The sequence below is a fragment of the Marmota monax genome, unplaced genomic scaffold (assembly GCF_021218885.2).
Source record: "Marmota monax isolate L192 unplaced genomic scaffold, Marmota_monax_Labrador192_F-V1.1 WCK01_AAM20220418_F8-fsc00215, whole genome shotgun sequence".
NCBI classification, from domain to species: Eukaryota; Metazoa; Chordata; class Mammalia; order Rodentia; family Sciuridae; genus Marmota; species Marmota monax.
Genome location: NW_026695214.1, coordinates 140,990 through 151,797, shown reverse-complemented (window position 1 = coordinate 151,797; position 10,808 = coordinate 140,990). Strand labels below are relative to the sequence as shown.

Sequence of the window (10,808 nt, the reverse complement as noted above, 5' to 3'; positions counted from 1 at the left end):
CACAGCTGCCACCGCGCCAGATGGCACCTCTGCGCTCCAGATGGGAGGACCAGCCTGGGGACCTGGCACCTGGTCGCCAAGAGCCTGAGGGGACTTCCGGGACCCTGAGGGCAGCTCGCCCTGGAGGTGGCACCTACCGACCTCTTGCGGCGCCGGAGGGCACTCCCGTTCTGGCACCTAGCAAAGGCCGCGCGCAGCGCTCCAGCGCTGGACCGCGAGGAGGCCCCCCCACACCTGCAGTACCCACCATGTCCCAGGAAACACTTCCAGTCATTTTCTAAAGGCTTCAGATTGGGGTCTGGGACGTCTCCCAGGAGCCCAGGCTGGCGACCCTATGTCTGCTCCATGCCCTCCCCACCCCACCGGCCCCAAACTCCTCAGGGTATTGCACGTGTTGCTGCTCCCTGCCTGGAACGGTCCACTCCCTTTTTGTCCTAGGCCAGTGCCCTCCACTCTTTTCCGATCACCTATTCACATTTCTCCCCACATCCTGCAGGCCGCAGGTCACAGGGCATCCTTCCCTTCTACTACACCAGCCCAACCCAGGCCCTGTAGCCTCAGGAAGCCCAAAAGACCCACAGATGGAGTCGAAACTCTCTTGGAGCAGCAGCTCTCATATCTTTGGCTTTGTCCAAACGGGACCTCCCCTCCTCCCCAAAATCAGGTCTCTGGTAGAGGACTCTGGAGTAAGGTCCTGGGGAGCACTGGGGGATATGGCTTTTCTCTATTTTCTTCTTCTTCTCCTCCTCCTCTTTTTTTTCGTACCAGGGATAGTACCAGCAGCACTTAACCACTGAGCCACACCCCCAGCCCTTTAGAGACAGTGTCTTGATGAGTTACTTAGTGCCTTGCTAAATTGCTGAGGCTGGCTTTGAACTTGCAGTCCTCCTGGTGCTGCTAGGATTACAGGCGTGCGCCACCAGCCTGGCTGCTTCTCTGTTTCCTTAGCCAGCTAGACACAGACTTCTATGTTCACAGTCGAATTTATTCTTGCTGTGGCAAAACCCAGAGTCATTGCCAGCCCTGCTGGGATAACAACGCAGTTATGCAGGTCCAAGATGGAGATGACAGGGGTGTGGATGTGAGGATGGCCTTAGGCCTGAACCTAAGCAACCCCAATTTATTTTTTACCTTTATTTTATTTATTTATTTTTACGTGGTGCTGAGAATCGAACTCAGGGCCTCGCATGTGCTAGGCGAGCTCTCTACCGCTGAGCCACAACCCCAGCCCCAGCAACTCCATTTTAAAACTCAAGTTTGAATCATGCAGTCTCACCAGGCACACCTAAAGGAGCCCTCCAGTATGGCCCTCAGCCACAAACAAGTCACTTCTTCCCACCCTAATAAACTCAGAGTGAAGCCTCTGGCAGGCTGTCCTCACTGATTAGAGGGAAAAGCGCTTGATAAGAGAGAAAGGTGGAAAGATTAGGTTGGGGACCACCAGACCAGTTGTCACTGAGAGATCCCAGTGGCAGTTGATAAGGATTGAAAGGGGGGTCAAAAGCCCCAAAATTTGGTATAAATAATAGAGCAAATGAACAGAGACATTCAGCCATCCAGCCAACAAGGATGTCCTCACTCTGAGAGCCTGATGAGGACCTGACACCCCAATACTTTTTGCCATTTGCTGATCCTCTGCAGTTTCCTCACCACTCTCAAACTTTACAACCACATCTTGACCCTGGTGATAGCCGCAACTTGTCCCTAGGACCCTCTCCTTAACTGGCCATCAGCTCCACCCCAGGAGAAGCCTGCCTTGGTTCCTGACCGGATCACCGCAGTCTGAGTGAGTGTGCATCTGCTGGACTTAAAGCCTAAGGCTTGAGAGGGTTGTTTGTTTTTTTTTTAATTTTTTTTTGTAGTTATAGATGAACACAATGCCTTTATTTTATTTGTTTATTTTTATGTGGTGCTGAGGATCAAACCCCATGCCTCATGCATGCTAGGCAAGTGCTCTGCCGCTGAGCTGTGTAGCCCAGCCCAAGGCTTGAGACTTTGGATCTGACACTTGAACTTAGCACATCATGATTAAGTGTGTTTGCACTGCTTAGAATTAATCTAGAATTGTTTGCTGTGAATTGATTATGTCTATTGCAGTGCCTAGAATTAAGGATTGTTGTTTTCTTGATTAAGAACGTCTAGAGTGAAATTGTAGCGAGTGATTTGAGTGAATAAATCATTTACCAGGGCAGAAGCGTGGGCACATTCTTTATTTCTCCCCGTGGACTGCATGAGTCGCATCTTTCGCCCACAGCCACAGTGGGTGGGTACTGGTCTCTGCCCCCCCCGTAGGGCCCGAGTGCTGGCCAGGTGGTCAGAGCTTCCAGGTTCCTTCACACACAGCCTGGTATATGTCTGCTGTCAGGGGCCGGAAGGCCTGGACCCGGTGGTCCAGTATGAACACGGGGTCAACGATGACACTCACATCAAAGCCCTCACGCACCAAACGGGGCTTCACCAATTTGAACGTGCTTGTGATCTCCAGTACCTCCTACAGGGCGGTGATGGTGACGACGACTGTGAAACTCCTCTGTGAAACCCTGGGCCGCGATCCCTCACCCGCTTCTCCTGGCGGCCCGCCCTGGCTTACCTGGACACGGACGAAATGCGGGACGGCATACGCAGGGAGCCAAGCACGGACATGCTGATACAGCTTCTGCCCATCGAAAGTTTGGCCCGGAGCCAGCTGCACGGCAGCCATGCCCACCTTCCCCTCGCACCCTGGGAAGCACACTTGTCACTCTCGGCTGGCCCTCCAACCTGGCCAGTGGCTGTGACACTGGACATTAAACCACTGTGTCACAGCAGTTCCCCTGGCAGAATCGAAATAACCACCCTCCGCCCACAAAGCTTTTGGAGGTTTAAAACAAGCAAACTCCTGGCACCTGGCACACCCACGCCGTAGACATTCGCTTCCTGCAGGAAGTCCACCTGCGACAGCACGCCCTCCACTTCCCTGGTGGAAACGTTCTCACCCTTCCATCTGCAGGGGCGGGAGCCGGGCCTTGGGACCACGCCCCCGCAGGGGGGAAGCCCCGCCTCCCCCCGAGCGCCGTCTCCTCCGGGTCCCTGGGGCCCCGAGGCCCCGCCCCCAGCCCGGCCCCGCCCCCAGCCCGGCCCCGACCGGAAGGTGTCTCCCAGGCGGTCACGGAAGTAGAGGAAGCCTGCGGCGTCCAGGGCCAGGACGTCCCCGGTGTTGAAGTAAACGTCGCCCCGGCGCCGCACGTCCGACACCAGTTTCCGCTTCGACTGCTCTCGGGGCCCGCGGTAGCCCAGAAAAGGGTGGCGGCCTAGGACCCGCGTCAGCAAGAGACCGGCCTCCCCTGCAGGAGGAGGAGGAGAGGATAAAGAGGGACGCAGGACCTCGGCCGCCAGCAGCCCCGCCTCAGTTTCCCCAGGGTGGTGGACTCTTCACCTGGCACCAGCAGCGGAGAGGCAGAAACACGGGGAGGAGAGCAGGAGTAAAGACCCCGGGGAGACGGGCACCGGCAGACAGACGCGAAACACAGGGGCCTCGGGGAACCCGTGAGAAACAGGAAAGGGACGACAGGGGATGGGCAAGAAAAAAATGGCGGTGGGAAGACCGACATGGCCAGGTCCTGGCCAGGCCCCAGGAGAGAAGACGAGAAGGTACAGGACAGGGGACTGATGCCCAAGAGGCTGTGACCCCCGCAGAAAGCTCAAGAAAACAACTCAGACACCTAGAGACCCCATAGTGAGAGCGAGAGACTGAGGCAGGGGGCTGGCCCCAGGTGTAGTCAGACAACCCAGGGCCTGGGAGATCAGATGAGGGCTGCAGACACCCCCAGCTGGCACCGATCTCAAGGCTTTGGGCCGCTTGTTGCAGAGGTGGAGGAGGAGACTACAAGTGTCCACCAGGGTGTCCACTCCCCCAACACCAGAGAAAACTACCTCCATACCTGGCTCCACAGGGATGCAGAAGCCCTGCTTGTCCCTCACAGGTTCCGCTGCCTCTGTGTCAAACTGCACAAGCTCAAAGGGAGACAGTACCTGGGGTGGAGGGTAGCGGGCATTGGCAGAGGTCCTCTGGGGTCAGCCTCAAGGCCACTGTAACCTGGGTGCCCTACCCACTCACTCGCAGGAGGCAGTTTGTCTTGCCCACAGCCCCACAGTGCCCCGGATAGTTCACAAAGCCCATGTTGCCCTCCGTGGAGCCATAGCATTCCCAAATCCGAATGGGACCGAAACGCTGCTGGAAGGTTTCCCACACATCTGCCCGCAGTCCATTGCCCATTGCAAGACGGACTGTATGTGTCTGGTCCTCTGGTCGCTGCAAAGACATCACAAGAAGAGTGAGGAGGAGACAGCATGTCCAGGAACCTTTTCCCAGGGGAGGGGGCTATCTTGGGTCCTTATCTTAGGAGTTATCCTGGGGGATGACCTGTAACTAGATCTACTTGGGATTGTTTTTTATTATTATTATTATTTTAGTTGTCAATGGACCTTTATTTTATTCATTTATATGTAGTTCTGAGAATCAAACCAGTGCCTCACAGGTACTAGGCAAGTGCTCTACCACTGCGCTTTGACCCCAGCCCCTACTTGAGGTTCTTCAGGATATTTATTGCCGAGTTACCTGTAGAAGTTACCTGAGAGCTTTGCCTCAGGAAAGTTACCTGGAGGTCGCTCCTAGGTTATCTGGAGGCCTACCTAGGTTGACTGCAGACCACATCCATCTGGGGGTCTTACTGAGGAGGAATATGTGGGGTCTCACCTGGGGGTAGTTACCTGGAACTGACCTGGCAGGGGTCACCTAAGGTAATCTAGAAGGGAGCCTTACCTAGAAGGCTTACTCAGGAACCTTTATTTGAAGGTAACCAGGGGAGTGACTTAAAGCCTCATCTTGAGCAGTTACCTGAAGCCTTTCTCGGAGTTACCTTGAACCTTAACTGGGAGGGATACCTGGGGACCTTGCCTAGAGATAGTTACCTGGGAACCACACCTTATTGCTCTGTAGGAGGATGTGAGTTTACCCTTGAGCTACACCCTGTCTGGGCACTTTACATATATTTAATTTATTTAATTTTGACAATACCCCCTCAGGTAGGGGCTATTCTTATCTATATTTTTCAAATGATGACACTGGTAAAGTCACCTGCCCAAGCTAATCATCAAAAGTTCCCCAACCTTGTGGATAATTCATTATACACAATGAATTACCTGAGGAACCTGGGTGAGTTCAACACTTGAATTTTCCCAGGGTGCTGGAGATGGAACCCAGGGCTTCACACATGCTAAATGCATGCTCTACCTTTGAGCTACACCCCATAGGACCAAAGGTGCCAACTGTCGGGAGCTGCCACATAGGAACCAAGAGCCCCTGAGCCTTGAGCCATGAGAATGTGGAGATGTGGCGAGCCAGTCATGGGCTGTGTGTGTGAACTATGAGCACCGAGCACACAAAGTGGACTGAACCCACTTTGCCCCTCTGTTTGGGCGAGCTTGGCTCTGGTCTTTTCGCTGGCTCTGCCTGTGATCCCCACACAGCTCATGAGATGGGCATGGCCTTCCTAGATGTCAGTCGGCCTGCTGACAGTAGACAACACAAAGCTAGACTCAACCCCCTGGAACCTGACCCCTGGCCTCATTTGAATGGCTTCTCCCCAATAAAGGGTTCAGCATGTGCCTCTCTCTCTTTCCACAGACCTCTCAGGTCAGAGGAGCCATCACAAGACCCAAAGATAAAGGTGTTCCTCTGTCTCTGTGCGATCATTTCATGCAGCCCAGTGAAATGATCCCTTCACCTGGAGTGACCTTGAGTGTTTAGCTGTGGGAGGAAACAACCAACCCCTACCAGTACCTGAATCTTGTCTAAGAATTCTACTTGGGATATTATCTGGGATTCCATGCCTGGAGTATTCAACATGAAACCTCATCCTAGAGCCTCACCTGGGGACCATCACACAGGTACCGCAGGATCTCGCCCACATACAGGATCACTGTCACACCATGCTGCCGGCAATCATTCCAGAAGCGGGAGGCAGAAAATTTGGGGGCCAGGACACAGGTGGCTCCTGGGAGGAAGAGAAGGAGGGAGTTTCAAATCATGCTTCCGAGTAACTGTGAGAAACTGCTTTGAATGTGTGATTGTGGCACGTTAGAACACAGGACGATGTCCGTCTCATTTCTGTGTCTTGGCCCAGCAGGACTACTCCCCTGAGAAGAGTATAGGGAGGCCTGGATTCAAGTCTCGTTTCCAGAAGTGTGCAAAGCTCAGTACCTGGTATAAAGTAGACACTGCCAAATAGGGCTGGCGATGAATCATTCTCAGATTTGATAAGTGAATGACTAGTAAAGTAGATGGGTAAGTGGGAGGATGGGTATGGTGGGTGGGTGGAAAGGTGACTTGTGGGTAGATAGATTGGATGGGGAATGCATGGATGGATGGGTGGGTGGTGGCAGGGGTGGGTGGGTACCTGGATAGATGGGTGAATAGAAAGATGGATGGGTAGGTGTGAGGGTGGATGAATGGACAGGTAAGTAGGTAGAGAGATGGATGGGAGAATGGGCGAGGAGGAAGGTGAGTCATTGGATGGGAGGTTTGGTAGGAGGGCATATAGTATTGACAGATGGCACATGGATCAGTGATAATATTTTGGGGCCACTGTGTTCACTCCAGGAAAGTGATTCTTCCCTCCTGACCCCTATATGGCATCTGGTTCATCATCCTGCACCCAAGGGGTAGCTGCTTGTGTGCCTGGTGAGGTAACAAACGTGTCTTCTCTGAGACTGTGTTTTTTGGGGAAAAGTAACAATGCTCTCTGTGAAAACACAACCCAGGTCACTGAAATTGGCAGTTTTGCTTCCAATCCCTAAGGAAACATCTGAATTGCAAAAGAAGCAACTAGGGAACCTTGATGGAGAGATTTCCCAGTCCATCTCAACCTCTCTAAGGCAGGTAACAGACATAAGTGCCCCCGGTGTGACAAAGGAGGAATCACCAGCCACCCCTCACCAAGATTCTTGTCAGAAATAATAGAAATCAGTGCTGGGGGTATAGTTTGGTGGTAGAGAATTTGTTCAGTATGTCCGAGTCCCTAGATTCAAGCCCCAGCATGTGAACAAACAGCAAAACAAAGCAGAAACTGAACCTAAAAACCCTTTAGAAGGCCTTTTAATCTTACAGGAAATCTCGGAGGAAAGAGGAATGGACACCTAACAAGTAAACGAACACGGAGACTTTAACTGTAAAAAAGCAATTGGGGAGGGCTGTGGTTGTGGCTCCGTGACAGAGTGCTTGTCTGGTGTGTGTGAGGCACTGGGTTCAATCCTCAGCACCATATAAAAATAAATAAAGTATTATGTCCATCTGCAACTAAAAAAAAAGGCAATTGGGGAAATTTGAATATGGACTTGACACAAAATAGTACAAATGGTTACGGTTCTTTTTTTTCTTTTTTAAATTTAGAGATGGGGTCTGGCTAAGTTACTTAGGGCCTCACTAAGTTGCTGAGCCCTGGTACCACAAAACAAACAAAAAAGTCTAGAATTTCCCCTAAAATAATCTGAAAAGAAGAGTACATATAGAAATAAAACTGGCACCATGTTGACAAGTGTTGAAGGTGGGCGAGGATATATAAGACACCAGCAAATCATCTGTACTTTTGTGTGTTTGAAGCTTTCCACAAGAAGCTGGGCATCACGGCACACACTGTAGTCCCAGCTGCTCAGGAGGCTGAAGCAAGATACTCTCCTGAATCCAGGAGTTCAAGACAAGTCTGAGTGACTTAGCAAGCAAGATTCTGTCTCAAAAATACACATGTTTAGGGCATAGAGTTGTGGCTCAGTGGTAGAGCGCTCGCCTAGCACATGCAAGGCCCTAGGTTCAATCCTCAGCACCACATAAAAATAAATAAAACAAAGGTATTGTGTCCAATTACAACTTTAAAAAAGAATTAAAAATACATACATTTAAGCCAGGCAGGGTGGCGCATGCCTGTAATCCCAGTGGCTCAAGAGGCTGAGACAGGAGGATTGTGGTTCAAAGCCAGCCTCAGCACAGTGAGGTGCTAAGCAACTCAACTCAGTGAGACCCTGTCTCTAAATAAAATAAAATCCAAAATCGGGCTGGGGATGTGGCTCAGTGGCTGAGTGCCTCTGAGTTCAATCCCTAGTACAGACAAACAAACAAACATGTATTTCTGTGATAAAAATGTTTATATGGGCTGGGGATGTGGGTCAAGTGGTAGCGTGCTTGCCTGGCATGTGTGAGGCACTGGGTTTGATTCTCAGCACCACATAAAAATAAAATAAAGATATTGTGTCCACTTAAAACTAAAAAATAAATATTTTTTAAAAATATTTACACATAAGCTAGACACAGGGGAACATGCCTATAGTCTCAGCGACTGGGGAGACTAAGCCAGGAGGATTGTGAGTTTGAGGCCTGCATCAGCAAATTAGTGAGAATGTGTCTCAAAAGCAGAAATAAAAAGGACTGGAGTATAGCTCAGTGAGTTTAATCCCCAAGCAACACACACACACGAGAACCTGGGGTACTGGGTTGTCGCCGTGACCACCCTACCCTGACACCCACTCCAATGGTTCCACTGATTGGAGGGATTTTCAGAGAAGGGCTTACCAAGCTCTAAGCAGCTGAGGATCCCAACAACAAGCCCCATCACATGGTACAAAGGCAGGACACTGTAGACCACATCATCAGCTCTGGCCCCACAAAAGGGCAGCATCTTGGTCATCTGTAGTACACGCTCATGTGAGAGGATGGCTGGCTTTGGGAGCCCTGGGGAAGGAAGGAGTGGGAAGGGGAGTGGTGAAAGGGTAGCACGGAAGAGCCCATAACCGAGGGGCAGCTCTCCAGTCAGGCACTGGGCTTCAGGCCTCAGAGGGGTCAAGTGGGAATTTGTGGCTGTATTCTGAGGCTGAATTCCAATAGGGAGTAATAGGTAAAGACTAACGGTCAGTAGGGTTTCAGTTCCATTTATTGGACAGAGGCAGGATTTCTGCATTGACCACCCAAATCACACTGGGAATCAGAGTCAAGACCAGATGTCTGAATCAGAAGGCAGGTGTCAGAGGACAAGTGGCAGGCACAGGACAAGTCAGGGTTGTGTAAGAGGCGGGGCTGGGGCTGAGGGGTACCCTCACCGGTGGTCCCTGAGGTGTAGATGAACAGGGCAGGGCTTTGCCATGTGACCTCAGCACGCAGGTCAGCAGGCACTGGGTCAGAAGGAGCAGCCTCCAGGGCAGCCCCCAGAGCCCCCACACCTGGCGTAGGGGAGACATGACTGAGGTAGAAGCAGCGGACGTTCTCAGCCTGCAGCTCAGGAAGGACTTCTTCCAGGTTCTCTTTAAGATCTGCAGGAATGGCCAGAGGAAAACTGAGGCAAAGCTTACCTGTGAGGTCAAGCGGGGTACCCAAGACCCAGAGGCAGACAGCAACTAGCATTCTTGGGCAAAGAATTCAATAATTAGTAATTTTATTTCTTTTTTGCAAAGAAGGATTGAAACAGTAATTTTGGAAAAATCACAACCATTGGCCCCAGGATTCGTTTCCAATTATGCCAACTTTTGACCCTAATGATCTGTGACATGAGCAGACGGGAGCAAAGGGCTCTCTTCCCACCCCCCACCAGAACTTCTGACCTTCAGTCCAACCCTTGCCCCTATCCCCTTCCCTCCTCCACTGGCCCTGGGGCCCTCACCTGTGTCCACTACCAGCAGCTGTGCCCCAGAGCTCAGCACAGAGTGCACCAGGGGTGTCCCCCGGACATGTGGGTTGATCCAAGCCACTGGGCAGCCCAGTTTGGCCAGCCCCAGCCACACGGTCAGAGCAGGAATGGCCTGGGAAGTCAGTACCAGGAGGGCAGCTGGCTTCCTGACACCCAGGCCTGTGGGTTTGCCCAGCTCATTCTTAAGGGCCCATGCTGCCTGGCAGGCCCGGGCATCTAGCTCACCAATGGTGACCGAGCAGGCCCCGTGCCCTGTCCACACCAAGGACACCCGACCAGGTTGTGCTCTCGCTTGTCGCTCGAAGGCATCCACAAAGGTGTCGGGAGGCTGTCGGCTCAACTGTGTCCTGATGTTCCATCCTAGGTAGAGGATCTTGGCCAAGTAGGCCATATCTGCAGGCAGCCAGCGTAGCCCTGGGGGTGGCCGGGCAGGCGATAGAATCAGGGTCAGAAGCACAGCCACCAGGCTCAGCCAGTGGGACCTCCAGGAGCTGACCCAGGGCTGTGCCAATACCACCAGGCCAAGCAGCAGGAAGCAGGCAGGGTCTCCCAGGAGCCACCGCAGGGTCAGTGCCACAGCCGGTAGCCATATGGGCTGCTCCAGACCCCACAGCAGAAGCAGCAAGAACAGCAGAAAGGCCAGCCACTGCCTGATACCCATGGCACCAGCTCTGTCCTTGGAGAAGTGGCTGTGGAAGGCACTCTCACCTCTGTCCCCGGGTTTCCTGGCCTTGGCCTCCTGCCCTCAGAGCAGCCTGTCCACCCCTCCCCCAGATGATGGCCCAGGCACTGACAGTGGCTGCTCCGCCCTCGGCTCTTTTCCTCCTATTTGTTTTCTCTTCCTGGTCTTGTGTATAGTCCCAGCCCTTCTGGCCTGTTTACCAGGCCTGTCCCCCTCTCTGCTGCAGGCCTCAGGGCCCCCAGGTCTCTCTTCTTGAGCACAAATGCCAGTCTCCTTTCTGCTTGTCCTGCTTATCTAGTTCTCTTTCCAGTGTGGGGACAAGTATATGGAGTACTTCCATCCATGCTTACTATATTCTAGGCATTTGGGAGACAGTCAGAAATCCCGGCACTGGAAGTGTTTCATTCAAGTCAAAT

At 52.5% G+C, this 10,808-nt stretch overlaps 1 protein-coding gene and 1 long non-coding RNA gene across 5 annotated transcripts; one reads left to right on the top strand and one right to left on the bottom strand.

The window, feature by feature from the left end:
* Positions 1–2,191: 2,191 nt before the first annotated feature.
* On the bottom strand, positions 2,192–10,412 carry Slc27a5 (solute carrier family 27 member 5). 4 transcript variants are annotated; one of them, XM_046430867.2, is made up of 11 exons: positions 10,368–10,386; positions 9,684–10,124; positions 9,127–9,336; positions 8,603–8,761; positions 5,911–6,035; positions 4,097–4,291; positions 3,921–4,011; positions 3,125–3,323; positions 2,886–2,983; positions 2,591–2,721; positions 2,192–2,491 (listed from the first exon to the last, which is right to left on the bottom strand). In XM_046430867.2, exons 1-11 carry the CDS (start codon positions 10,369–10,371, stop codon positions 2,315–2,317), a joined length of 1,830 nt encoding a protein of 609 aa, XP_046286823.1. In that variant the 5' UTR covers positions 10,372–10,386; the 3' UTR covers positions 2,192–2,314. The 4 variants fall into 4 exon arrangements, with proteins under 4 accessions (XP_046286823.1, XP_046286822.1, XP_046286821.1 ...); XM_046430866.2 differs by having other exon boundaries at positions 2,591–2,779; positions 9,684–10,412; XM_046430865.1 differs by having other exon boundaries at positions 9,684–10,412.
* Positions 3,323–6,800, top strand: LOC124084037 (uncharacterized). Its single transcript, XR_006849014.2, has 3 exons — positions 3,323–3,630; positions 5,666–6,325; positions 6,641–6,800. It is a non-coding gene; the product is annotated as an uncharacterized LOC124084037 (long non-coding RNA).
* Positions 10,413–10,808: the final 396 nt, after the last annotated feature.

What these genes read in the sequence shown, in the direction of transcription:
- Slc27a5 (XM_046430865.1), bottom strand. Translation starts at nt 10,371, where the DNA reads ATGGGTATCAGGCAGTGGCTGGCCTTTCTGCTGTTCTTGCTGCTTCTG. An exon ending in CGCCTGGGAGACACCTTCCG is followed by an intron (nt 2,984 to 3,124) that starts GTCGGGGCCGGG and finishes CCGCCCCTGCAG; the next exon opens with ATGGAAGGGTGAGAACGTTT. An exon ending in CGCATTTCGTCCGTGTCCAG is followed by an intron (nt 2,492 to 2,590) that starts GTAAGCCAGGGC and finishes ACCGCCCTGTAG; the next exon opens with GAGGTACTGGAGATCACAAG.